This window comes from Euleptes europaea, chromosome 9, assembly GCF_029931775.1.
Source record: "Euleptes europaea isolate rEulEur1 chromosome 9, rEulEur1.hap1, whole genome shotgun sequence".
Taxonomy (NCBI): Eukaryota; Metazoa; Chordata; class Lepidosauria; order Squamata; family Sphaerodactylidae; genus Euleptes; species Euleptes europaea.
Genome location: NC_079320.1, coordinates 43,102,536 through 43,116,433, shown reverse-complemented (window position 1 = coordinate 43,116,433; position 13,898 = coordinate 43,102,536). Strand labels below are relative to the sequence as shown.

Genomic DNA, 13,898 nt, shown 5'->3' with positions numbered 1-13,898 from the left:
TTGCAGTGAAAACCATATGGGGTTGCCATAAGTCAGCTGTAACTTGACAGCACACACACACACACACACACACGCACAATAATGGCGCACCTTACATGGCTTTAATCATTAGTTTAGTGGCATAATGTATGTGAAACCCTTTTAACACGCAGCAGTAATTAGTATTTTATTAGTTCATCTCTTGCTAGTAAAAGAACTCGTCTTAGGAAATTAGGAATAAGCAGAGTTCCTTTACTATGAAAGCAAAAGCATGACCAGTGAATAATGAGCTTGCCTCTACTGCCACCTCTCTGTTATCGTCCAGAAAAATAAAATTAATTTTTAAAACCCAAACATTTTTAGTCTGAGTTGATATGATACTTCTATAGACATCTGTCTGGCAGTTTGGTTATAATGAATCTAAGAGAGTCTCCACTTTACTAAAAGCAAGCTTTTTGCCAGTCTGGGAAAGCAGCAGAACTGCCCGTGGGAGAGGAAAGTAAGTCGAAATAAGCCAAAGCTCACTGGCAAGTGCAGAAGTGATGGTAGAAATATAAGAGCAATTAACGACATTGAAATAAAATATAACTTATACTTCTCAGAACCCCAAGGAGGCATAAAGACAGCGCTGCAAAAGCCAATCCGTACATTTTTTATCTTTAATCTTGGGGACTGAGAGAAGATTGAGACTGCTGCTTCAAACATGAAACCAACATTCATTTCCTGAAGTAATGAATGAGTTCAACCAGTAAACAAACAAACAAACCTGGTGGCATTTGTAAGAGCTACCTGATCAGACAAAATGTTTCCACCAGAAAAGCAGAATCAGCAGGGAAGAATTTGTCCAGTGGAGTGCCACAAGGTTCTGTCACCTCTTCAAGATTTATATGAGGCTGCTGAATCCACCAGAATTTTGGGAATGGGTGTCATCAATATGCACATGACAGCCAGCGCTATATTTCATTATCCAAACCTTTAGATGCATCCGCTCTGACTCTGAACTAGTGCTCTGAGGATGCGGTCCAGTGGCTAAGGCAGTTTTACAAGGCGCTGCAAGGCCATTTTATTTGGCAGGGCTTTTAATGCAATATAACCGCAGGCTTCTGGGGGGATTTGGGATTTTTACTCTGTTGGTTTTAAGTTGTAATGTTTTTATTATGATTTTACGTCACCTTAAGCCATGAAGAAAGGCAGGAAATAAATAAATAGAGGTGGTATAGCAATATAGATCCTCAGGGACAAATGATGATGCATGTGTTCCACTTGTGTTCCACTCATAGCTGCCACCCAGCACTTGCAAGAAAAAATAAATGCTGGGCTTAAGCCTCTGTGTTTGGCCACTTGGGGAACAATTCTGCCAGTGGAGAAGGAGGAGGAGGAGAAGAAGGATGAAGAGGAGGAGAAGGAGAAGGAGAAGAAGGGGGATGGGGAAGGAGTTGGTTTTTATATGCCAACTTTTTCTACCACTTAAGGAAGAATCATCCAGCTTACAATCACCTTCCCTTCCCCTCCCCACAACAGCCACCCTGTGAGGTAGGTAAGGCTGAGAGAGCTCTAAGAGAGTTGTGATTAGTCCAAGGTCACCCAGCTGGCTTCATGTGGAGTGGGGAAACAAACACGGTTCTCCAAATTAGTGTCCACCACTCCTAACCACCGCTCTTACCACTACCCTCCCACTGTAGACCCCAAACCACACCAGGTGCTGTTCTTGGAGGTCCGTGAACCCCTGGAGCAGTGTTGGGATGGGGGGGAGAGGTTGGATACAATAGAAGAAGGGAAGTGGGAAGGTTCCATTCCTGTTGCTGAGCTCAGCTTGCTCAATTTTGATCCAAGCCAATGTTTATAAATGAAGGAATTATCACAAATTTACCATCACATACAGGCAATACTGATTTTCAGTTCTGTCTTGATTAATTGCTATAGATTCAATGGATATTTCACTTAAGAGCTTAAAATTTTCAAAATGGTTAATCAGTGCCATTGTGGGTAGCAAAAAAAATGCAACCAATTTTGAGATTTTTCTGCTTTAGAACACTTTAAAGTGGTAGCTTTCCATCTTTCCAGGACCTCCTTTTAATCTAAACTTGTAACATCGATCCTAAGCAGTTATACCCTTCTAAGCCATTGACTTCAATGGACTTAGAAGGGTGTAACTATGCTTAGGATACCACTGTAGGTGACTTTGGTGCGGTTACTCTCTCAGCACAACCATACAGAAAAATTGGGAGAATAAAAATGGAGGAGGGAGACCCATGTCAGCTGTCCTGAGTTCCTTGGACAAAAAGCAAGATAAAATACACATAAAGGAAAAACATCCGAAACTACCTTTGCAGTTAAAAAAAAATAAGAGCCAAACGTATCCACACCTCTTATATCTACTGATTTTTCATACTTAGTTTAAACTGTACAAATCAAATAGAACTAATATCAATCAAGACAAAAAGCACTGCGGTGGATTCAGACTACATTTTCCTCTCATACAAGACACTTTTGTCAGTAGTACAGAATGTTCCTTCCTCCTCCCCTTCCATGGCAGCCCACTGAGATCTTCAAAAGGCTGCTACTGGGGGATGGAGGACCCTCAGGAACAATTTGAGAGGCAAACTGGGGGTCTGCAGCAGGAAAAATGAATCAGTGGAAATTACCCCACCCCTTCCATTAGCAGAAAAGTCAGTCTTGATCCAACTTATTATCTCTTATTTGATATTGTATCAGGAAATCCAGAGCGCCTCATATCTTCTTCATAAATTTCCCAAGATTTAATTTACAAAAATTGCAGGTTCATTAATTGTATGCGACTAAATCAACATTTCAAGTTTTTCAACTTATTTATACAGCTCATTTTCATGAAGTATATAACATTTGTACATCAAAAAGGTACCGTGAAGGTGGAACAGAATCAGAATACAACTATATTAGTGTATTTAAAATGGAGAAGAGAACGTAAGTTGCTTTGGGTCCCCACTGGGGAGAAAGAAAATGAAGTAAACGGGGGGGGGGATGTATATTTAACCACAAGGGTCTGGATCCAGTGATCCACAGAGGAGTCTTGCTCTGACAAAGGAACACCTCATTTAGTGGAAGAGTGCCAGGGTCCAAACACGTATTGGTAAAATGTGCAAAGGCCTGTGCAGAGTGTGGAATAAAAGGAAAGTCCTTCCTCCGTTTTTACCTTGTCATAGTTTTCGATTAGTATCTCCACTACAATATTCTGAAACTTCAGGTCCATGAGGGCAGCCACCGTTTCTTCCTGTGGCCTCATCAGCGTTGGTCCGAACACTACCCCTAAATTTGCTACAGTCATTAGATTCTTCTTGGCATGGTTTGAAACACTATTCAAGAACAAAAAGAAGAAAAGAGAACAACCAAAATTATGAAAAGTCGTTACTGACCTTTTAACATATAACTTTCAAAGAAACATTAAATTTCCTTAAACCACAGACACAGAGAGACAGTGTAGGGCGCCAATTAGTTTGTTGGACTAAGATCAAGATCTAGGTTCAAACTCCAGTGAAGAAATTTTCTGGGTAAACTGGGGCCACAATCACACTCTCTCTGGCTGACTTATTTTTATTCTTACAATAATCCTGTACAGTAATAGAAGAAGATCAGTGTATGATACCGTGAGCTCCTTGGAGTAAGGACAGGATTAAAATGTTCTAACTAAAATATTTTGTGTAATGATTGTTTTTCTTGTCAAACCTTGAATGAAGTGTGTGTGTGTGTAAAGTGCCGTCAAGTTGCAGCCAATTTATGGCAACCCAGTAGGGTTTTCAAGGTAAGAGATTAACAGAGGTGGTTTGCCATTGCCTTCCTCTGCATAGAGTATGATCTTATATTTTCTCTGCCTTCATAATGTCATTGACTACATTTTAAAATAGAATAACACTGCATTCCTGAGAGGAATGCCTGCGCCAGGCTTTGGAGGCAACGCGGCTGCGCTACCTCCAAATGAAGTTTCGGCCCCGCTGAAACCTCCTCCCAGTGTCAAAAACCCGTGCAACCCTCATAAAATAAAAAGGGGAGTTCTCAGGCCAAAAGGGCTTTGGAGGCCACCTAAAGCTAGCCCCGCCCCCAGCCTGGCGACGGAACGCCCAGGGAATGCCTCCCGGGACGCCATAACACCCCGGGAATGCCTCCCGGGATGCCAGTGCGGCCTTTGACGGCGTTTGGACGTCGGCAGAAGGCCCCATTAGTGTCCTGGGACGGCACTGCCATGGCAGCGCCCCGCAACCAGCATCCGAGCCTTCCTGCCAGCATTAGTTCCCCGGACGCTGGTGCGGGGCCCCTGGATGCCGGCACAGTGCCTTCCTGACCTCCTAAGGGCTTTTGCCCTTAGATCTCAGGAATGCGCTGTAACACATCTATATTTGAACTGACAGAGGCATAAAGCCAATTTAACATTTACAAACAAATTGGGGCATCCTGACTTTGTAATGGCTTCCCCCTGGATTATTGCTTGGTACTATATCTCAGGTTCTTCCAGCATCAAATGAAGGATTATTAATTCTCCCATGCATTTACATAATTATTATTAATTCTGCTATTTTAACGCTGTTGATTTGTTCAATAATTATGATTGACGGTTAACATTTCTGTCTGCTCATAGTTGTTTTCACTAGTTCTGGCTGCCCGAAGTTGTATTTCTTCTGCAGTTTTAATGTTTTACATTTTGATGTAACTGTTTTTGATGATTTTATTCCCCCCCACAAAAAAAATATAAAATCAGTCACAAATGTTTCATATAAGGAAGTAAATGCTTACTTTGCTAAATGTTTCACCAAAATATCCAGCATTTCTTTGTTCTTTTCTGGAAGTTTATGGACCAAAAAGTGTACAGCATTAACACGGGACTCAGGGCTGCCACTTTCTACATAAGAAAAGACCACAGTAGTTCTTATTTTTTTTTTTTATTAAAGCATACACTTGGTATAAACATACACTCTTGGGAAACCATTACATGTAAGTATTTCCAACTCACCTTATTCCTAGTTTTATCTCTTTTTCAAAAAGAAGGATGGGATAGTATTTTTTATTTATCCTCTCAATATTTCTTTTCCCCCCTCATGTATTTTTCAAAACTAAATTGATGCAGTTATTCTTTTGGTGTGTCACTTCCATCTATCCAGAAATAAGCTTCAGTGTAAAGAACGGTGTTACTGCTACAGAATAACTATTGTATTCCCTGGAAACTACTTATGAGGTGCCTTAGGATAGCTGTCTAGGGTTTCTCTAGGGCAGGGGTGGGGAACGTCAGGCCCGGGGGCCGTTTAAGGCCCGCGAAACCATTTGGTATGGCCCTTCGTGGGTCTTCGCAGATCTCTAGCTCAGAAGGATCTAAGACTGGTGATCCACCCCTGCCACCACAGGAATAGCTTCTATTCAAGCCAGATGTGAGTTTGTTTTGCCGAGAAAAGGAACCTTTTTTCCCCCTTGCAGAAGAGTCGTTAGCTATGGAGCTGCTAGGACCATCCAAGATGCCACTGGTTGGATGCCTGCCTACTTGCCCGCACCGGGGGGGGGGTGTCCTCTGGGGCAGCTGCCTGCTTGGGGTTTGGTTGGCCAATTTTTAAGTTGATAATTTTGTATGGCCCGCGAATGATGTTATAAATATCTAAATGGCCCTTGGCGGAAAAAAGGTTCCCCACCCCTGCTTTAGGGTCATGAGCCCCTAGACAGACAGGATTTGTTTTTCTACCTTTTGGGAAATCCTGCTGTGTACAGAGTAAAAGGGTGCCATGCCTCTTGCCTCTCTTTGCACACATGCCAAAAGGAGGACGACAACAATGAAGCGAGGTCACACAGGCCATGTGGAGAGAAGCTGTAGGGTGATGTTTACCCTCTCCCCTCTGCTTGAGGCCATGGAAGGGTAAACAGCTCTGAGGTCTTCACCGATGAGGGGAGCCAAAATGTCTCCCACACACACACACACCCGGCTGTTCTGGTTCCAAACACCACTACGGAGACTTCCCCGCCACCAACAGAAAAATCGATCCTTCCATGTTGCTACAGAACAGACGGGTGAGGCAGTACACCTGTCACACAGGGTTGGGAGGTGGAGACGTGAGAGTTTCTTATAAACCACAGTGATCCCACACAGCCTCTTAAGATTTTATGGATCTGGATAGGATCCTTTCACACACATTCTACCTAAACCAGCCTGACCTTTCCCAAGAGTCAGACTAAACAGTACCCAGGTCTGCTCATTACCAGAGACAGGCCTCACAACTAGATACCCTGTTCTCACACAGAGGAAGAGTTAAACCACTCTGCCACGCTGTCAGGGATAACTATCATAAACTGTCTGCTGTCGTGCTGAGGCAGACCCAGATAAACTGTTCCTGTGCTTCTTTCTAACATGGCCATTTCCACCACCACATAAAAGTTGATTGGAGGCTGGAACAGACCTTCCATAAGGCTCTACTGCAGCTGGTTTTACCTTTCAGAGGGAGGATAAGCCTCCCATCCAACACAGGAAGTCGGAGGCAAGACTTGCAAACAGCTTTCATTCAAAAGGTTACAACTGCTTTGGTAGCAAGTGCTACCTTTCTTCACTCAAGAGAGCAATCTGTTTGAAATTATTGTGTCTGTGATCAACAACAAAAGAGAGCTAAGATTTGATTATAAATTAAATACTTACTGACAGGAACAATGAACTCTCCATACAAATCATATGTCATTAGTGGCTCTGGAAGGCTTCTGTAAAAACATGTGAAATTATTAAACAAAATAAAATCAGTACTTAATTTCAAGTACAAACATCCCAGTTACAAAATCTGTACACGTTTCCCTACTGCAAGTTATACTCTGGGCATTTCTGCATTGGCCATTACCACTACTACAGAATGCTTTGCATAGGAATGGAGGGAATCCCCATCACATCAATACTATACAAGAGTTAGGGGAACTCTCTGGGTTCTATAGCCAGAGTGAAGGAAATGAGCCGTTCTACAGTATTAGAATTAGAGTGGCACACTAAGACTGCAAGGATGCAAGTCAAAATCCCCATCTAGTCATACAGCTCTCTGGCTATCTTGGACCAGTCACATACTCTCAGCCTAGCCTACCGACGAAGGTTGCTGCAAAGATAATATTATGTATGCGCAGGTTACACACAAGGCCAGAGGCAGAGTTCCAACAGCAACTGCTTTATTCAGCTAACAGGGAAGAGAGAACGAACTTAACTGCAAAACACCCCAACTTATATACAGTTCCCAACCACCTGGAGCCACCCCCCTAGTCCGTGGTTGGACAGCCAAAGTCCACCGTCCAATAGAAGAAACAGACGACGGAGCCTGGAGCAGAGCCTCAAGCTCAACACAGTTCAGCACAGCTGAGATCAACAGTTCAATAGTTCAATAGTTCAGCATAGTCCTTGCACCAACTAAATACATTACAGATAAAACGTACATCACCCTGGGCTACTTGCACGAAGGGCAGGACTAAGCTAGATGACAGGACAGTCATATATCTAATCAGTTCGGGAAGCCAGACCACAGATTGAGGCTACAAGGGTTTTTCACAGATGTTTCCTTTAAAAGAAATATACAGTTTGGACTATACAATCAAACTTTTAAATCGTTGGTTGGTGATAACTGTTGTTCATTTACAAAGTGTAAGCTTACCTCAAGTACAGTTTCATTGTGCTAGTTATTGTCTTCACTTCCCATTCCATGGAATTTTCCAGATCAACTTCATTACATGTTTTTGCATCTAAAACAAAACAAAACAAAAACAAAAAGAGGATAGGAATCACATTCATCATATACTACAGCTTTCATTAACCAAATCTGCAAAACAAAAACTCTGAGAAGGTAAGCATACTAATGTTGAACCTATGGCAATACTGGTCTGGACATGATGGAGGCACCAACTCCATTCTGCACATCCCATCATGACAACACTGCAGACTGTGATTGTTGGTTGCGTGTTAGTATACATACCATAGGCAACCAATTCCCCAGCACAATTCAGATCATGCAGATTTTCACATTAGTGTGCAACCAGCATACAGGCCACATGAGGAGATTTACACTACTGAGATAGAGCAATGAGTTATGCCTCTTCCTCAGCGCTGAAAGAAGCTGAGCAAACATTCTTGTAATGCATCAGCAAAAATACAGTGTGCAGAATGGTGGCAAAAATCCATGGCAATGTTCAGTAAAGTTGTCCCAAATGACGCAACAGAAACAATGCTAGTCTGACAGTATTATACAGATATCAATGCTTCCAGTTAACACCCAGAATTTATTGTAAAAAAACTGTTCATAAAATTATATGATATCAGAGAAAACAGATTTAAAGCATGGGCAAAGCAATCCTGAAGGAAGGGGTAGTTGACAATTCAAAGGGCAATTTAAAGGAAAATCCTGTGGAACTCCCCATAGAGTTCCATGGGGCTATGCCACCTATTTGCAGGCGTAACTTGCCTGCAAAAAGGGGCATTCTGAGGCTGAAAGGGCTTTGGAAGCTGACTAATGCCAGCTCCACATCCAGGAATGCCCCCATCAATGCCCACATCAGGCCTTGCGTGGGAAAAATGCAGTTGGCAAGGGAACACCAGTGCCCAAGCCTTGTTCTGGTGCACAGTGTCCCTACACTAATGTAAGTGCCCTTACGCCGGCGTCTGGGCCAACTTAGCTGGTGCAAGTGGCACTTACGCTGGCGTAGGGGTCACATCACCTCCTCAGCAGCTCCTCCCCCTTCAGGATTTCTCGGTGAGAAATTTACAGTGCAATCTTATCAGAGTTGCTCCAATCAGAGTCAACTGCTCCCAGTACATAGGAATGAACTGCTATTCTTGTAGTAATATTCTGGGCAGAGGTGGGGAGAGACTATTATAATAATAAAAATCTTGTTGTTTAAGTGCTATACAGAAAAACAAGCTCCTATAGTGATGCCAGTCACTCTGCAAGAAGTTAATAGAGTATACTAAATTATGGCTCAAAAATCATAAATCGAGAGTAAGCTATCACTGGCTGAATCTGTAATTAAAGGAAGAGAGGAACCAAGTTATATAGTCACAATTTATTTTTTACTGTCAATTTTACACATTACAACAACCATCATATTGGTTTCATTTTCTATAACTAGTCAGAGGTTCAGTAAAATTGAGTTGTAAAATGCCTGGATGATAAAACATAAAAAATTCATCCTGACAAAGAAAATTAAATGAAACTATGGCACAGACTTTTTAAAAGAAATACAAATCTGTACTATCACTTTATCTTGAAGATGTTATTTTACAGTCCAGTGCATCACAAATAAAATGAACTGATGTACCTTGTAATTCCCTAAGATACATTTCAATTTGTTGTTGTTGCTTTAAATTATGGTAAGTGACAGAAAACATGCCAAAAATTACAGGAGTGGTAACCGACACTGATTACATTTTGATCAGTCCATAGATTTTATATTTCAGAAGTAACTGGGCTTGTCAGAGAGGCAACAGATCAAATTAGGCTCCTTTATTAAAGATGTAGTCCTTTTGAACAGAGACTAAGTGCTTCCCTTATAAAGGCTGTCCCAGCCAATTTTTACTTGTAACTGAATATTTTCTCATTACATCAATTATTTAAACATAATTTAAAAATACAAGTCAAATAATATTTTCTACCAGTCACTGGCCTGTATCCAACCACATTTTGAAGACTTAAGGGCACTTAGGTTTTCTTGAGACAAGGAAAGGGGTTTCCACTGATTCCTACCTTCCACTCCAGACCCCACTATGCTGTTCCTGTATGCCATTGGACCTTCAGGAACATTTCGAGGGACTGGTGCTGAAAGGGGAGCAGCAAGAAGAAGGGAAATAGGAATTGCCAACCCCTCTTAAGAACTTAAGTGCCCTTAAGTTTTTTTAGTGGCTGTATCCAACATACAGATCTCACATCAGAAGAACCTCTAAACCCACAACTTTGTTTGAATTAAGCTTTGGTTCACTCAGCCTCATCCAGCCCATCACCACCTTCAATCAAGGGTTCAGACAAACCACAGCCTCCTTAAAATCAGAGGAAAACAAGAAGTAGAGGTGGGTATCATCAACATATTACTGTCACCATAGCCCACTGCTTCAGAGCCAGCGCGGTGTATTGGATTAAGGTATCGGACTAGGATCTGGGAAATTCAGGTTCGAATCCCCACTATGCCATGGAAACTTGCTGGGTGACCTTGGCCCAGTTACATACTCTCAGCCTCGACCCTGGCAAGTATTTGGATGGGAGGGAGACCACCAAGGAATACTAGGAAAGAGACATGGAGGGCGGAAATGACAAGCCACCTCTGAATGTCTCTTGCCTTGAAAACTCGATGGGGTCACCATAAGTCAGCTGTGACTTGAAGGCAACAACAAAAGTCCACTGCTCAGTTCCAATATCTTGAATCATAAGGCCTTCCAAGTTGTGATAGTGACCTAATGGAGCAGTGTCTCTTACCACCTCTCTGGATTTTCACAGGCTGATACCCGCAGAATCATAAGGTAACGCAATTTTTTAAAACTCAAAGTATTCCCTGTTCAAGAGGTCATCAAGTAAGGTTAAGATAGGATCAACATGCTGAAAGTTGAATTCACTGACTCCTGGAATTCTGCATAATCTATCATGAAGTGGGTAAAGAAAGGATCTGGCATTCCTTGTTTATTATATTTGTGTCCTACCTTCCTCTAAGAATTTCTAGGCAGTGTGTATGGCATTATTCGGTTTTATCCCTATAAAACCACTATGAAGCAGACTAACTGAGAGATCACGAATTAGCTGATTCCGAGCAGGAATCTGAAACCAGGTCTGTAGTATTCAGTGTAAAAACTCACTGAAATTCTGTCCCGCTTCAAGTCCAAGCCTCATTTCTTTACATCATATTAGCTCTCTAGTTAACACAGCAAATTTCTAAAAAGTTAGATGCAGTCACAAGGGTTTATTATGAAACATACCATTATGCCAAATAAATACTTGAAACAGTAACCTAATGTCACCAGTAAAATGTATCTTTACAATCCTCCCATCACATAGAGATCACTCCTGACTTTCTAACAGTACTATTTATGTCCAACAAAGCTGACAGCACAAACATATGCTCATTGTGTGGATCAAACATAAACGGTAAATGGCCATAGGAAGCTAAAAGTTCAGCATGCTCCTCTGTGGACTGAATTCCCAGAATTTACATTCCATGTATCTCAAATACCAAATTTATTTTCTTTCCAGCTAGAAAGAAGAGCTTAAACATCAGCATAATCCATGACAAGGATGGGCAGATTCTTTAGCAATGAAGACCACAATATATCTTGAGCTCCAAGGTCTCAGGTAATTTGTACACTGCTTTGCAAAAAAAATAATATTATTTACATATCATATTAGTACACATAATATCTAGATGCTTTTCAGTCTGGATTCAGACCTGGAGATGGCACAGAAACTGCCCTGTCTTACTTCCCGCTAGATGATCTAAACTGGTTGACTGGCAGGGACAGCTTGCCCCTGTTAACCCTCACAGCAGCCTTCAACCACAACATTCTTCTAGAGTGTCTGATCACAATGGGCTTGGGAGGATCAGTGTAATGCTGGTATTGCTCCTTCCCAGAGGGCACGTTCTTTTCCTTCTAAATCCAGGGCGTTAGTAGAAGTGCAGAACCAGTGTGTGGAGACAGTGAAATGACTGAAGGAGGGTAAATAAACTGAAACTTAATTCAGACAAGATGGGAGTGCAGTGGGTGAGGAACAAGGTCAACCCAGGAACATCTGTTCTGGATGGGATTACATTCCCCCTGCAAGATCATATAACACAGAAACGTGAATAGTCATTTTAGAAGAAATTAAAAGTAACTTAACTAAATGTATACTTATTGGTTAGGTTAAAAGGAAACTACTTTCACAGCATCAGCGAGGCTTCCTTTCAGGCAGATATGGAAACGCCCCAAAAGTAGTCCATTTTGGCTGTTCCCTTTTAAGATACAGAATAGCTGTGGATTATAGCTGTGGCTCTAGCAAACATTCTACATCAATTAAATCTCTCTGCCCAGAACTATCAGCATCCATGCGCATTAAGGATTAACTTTTTTTAATTATAATAAATAATTAACTATTTGAACAAAGCATGAAACTATCTTCAGTCCCGTTAATACTTCAAAATACATCAAGTTCTTTCTTTGGTTCCTACTTTGATTCCCTGTAACAAATTTGAATTCCAGGACAGCCAACCTCATCTATTTTATCTCTGTGGCTTTTGATCAATCTTTGTTTTTTACTTCCTAACTAGTTCAAGATACAGAGGAATTTACATGCACACCTAAGAATTACTTGATATCGATAATCACTGTTAGTAAATGAATATTTAGCACGATCCTGATAACAAGATGACATTTCATGGCATATAAGCTCTCAAGCCTGACATCCTATCATAACTTCTGAAGAGACAGCCTGTTAAAAGAAAGGCATACAGGTGGCAAGGAACTGACAGCAGCATATAAAATGAAAGTGCTTTGCCATTCACGTAATGTCTGGGGTAATGAAATGAATTCACTTGCTGGTTTCCTCTAGTTTTCTCTGCCAAAGAACACTGTGTTATCAGCACAGATGGAGCATGCATGGTTCTGGAGAGGAGCCTGTTGCAAAATAGCTTCTCTGAATATCAATGAATCCTTGAGAATCAGACCCATGCTGCTGTCAAGTGACAGGCCTGGGAGAGTTGGGAAGCTGAAATAAATCCCAGTGGGCTCATCTGACTGCATGTACTGTCAAGTGTCCTGGACAAGAAATCTTGAAAAAATGCAGTCCTAACTGCTACGAATGGCAGATAAAGAATTCCATCTATGTACCGATATCCTTGGGAAGGTGATGAGTTATAACTGGTGTGTGAAGGGGTAATCTCTCGCAGCCTCAGTACCCATGAACAAATACGAAGGGGTATTAACATATAAATTGTGTCCAATAAATAGGCATGCAACAAAATCCAGCCCAGAAAATTAATCTAGACAGTTATTTATTAATTAAAGTCAGAAAAAGAACTCTGCAACCTCTGTAGGTCCTCCATCTATAAAGCTGCAATTGAGACCATTTAAAGACTATTTAGAATGTTTAAAGATAACATATGCACTACCTTTGATTTTTCTTTCAAAAATGCCAGGTTATTCTATCATAGGGGAGAAAAACCCTAGAAATGAAATGCTATTCATTTCGACTTTTCCCAAAGTCCATATGGAGTATAGATATATAATTAGAAATTTATACTCTGCTTTTCTCCCCAGCGGTGGTACAAAGTAACCTATCATTTTACCCTTCTCAAGGTCATCGTCACAGCAATCATCCAGTGAAATACGTTAGGCTGATAGAGAGTGACTGGCCCTTGTGAGATTCCATGGCAGAGCAGGGAGTCAAACCTGAGTATTCCAGTATCTTAATCTGGCATTTTAACTACTTCACCACACTGTCTCTCTGTCTCTATCTCCAGAACAACCCCCCCCCCCAAGCAGCTATCACAAGAACTTAAATATACACAACAGTCAGCAGGCGAAATGAGGCAAGATAAATGGTAATATAAAAATAAGAAGCATACCCATCAACAAACTCAGTAGTCTCTGGACCTTAGAACTCACCCCCACAACTCTGTACAATCCTTGGTCATTTATACCTGATAAGAAAATAAAAGCACAAAATAAATAAAAGGCAAATTTTAAAAGCACTTAATAATCAGTCTCAAGAATAAATTCATTATCATAGCTTCTGTAAAAAAAAAAAAGAATGCCATATCATTAGAATGTATGGAATTCGACAGAGGGGAAGTTTAGGAAAGAGTAGCAGGTCAACCTCCAGATTTTTAAAAATTTGCCTGCATTCAGGCAATTCAGAATGCATTCAGCAATCAAAACTCCTGAGAGGGCACGAATATTAGCAGAAGCTTTTTTTCTCCAGGGGCTGTAGCTGTCTTGG

At 41.3% G+C, this 13,898-nt stretch overlaps 1 protein-coding gene across 2 annotated transcripts in view; it reads right to left on the bottom strand.

Moving 5' to 3' along the window:
• Positions 1 to 13,898, bottom strand: part of ARHGAP10 (Rho GTPase activating protein 10) — a 168,744-nt gene that overhangs the window by 71,763 nt on the left and 83,083 nt on the right. For both annotated transcript variants that reach the window (XM_056855461.1, XM_056855462.1), the window contains exons 14-18: positions 13,525 to 13,599; positions 7,605 to 7,692; positions 6,620 to 6,678; positions 4,744 to 4,849; positions 3,152 to 3,311 (exon numbers count right to left, since the gene is read on the bottom strand). In XM_056855461.1, coding sequence (XP_056711439.1) covers positions 3,152 to 3,311; positions 4,744 to 4,849; positions 6,620 to 6,678; positions 7,605 to 7,692; positions 13,525 to 13,599 — 488 coding nt within the window. The remainder of the gene's footprint in view (positions 1 to 3,151; positions 3,312 to 4,743; positions 4,850 to 6,619; positions 6,679 to 7,604; positions 7,693 to 13,524; positions 13,600 to 13,898) is intronic.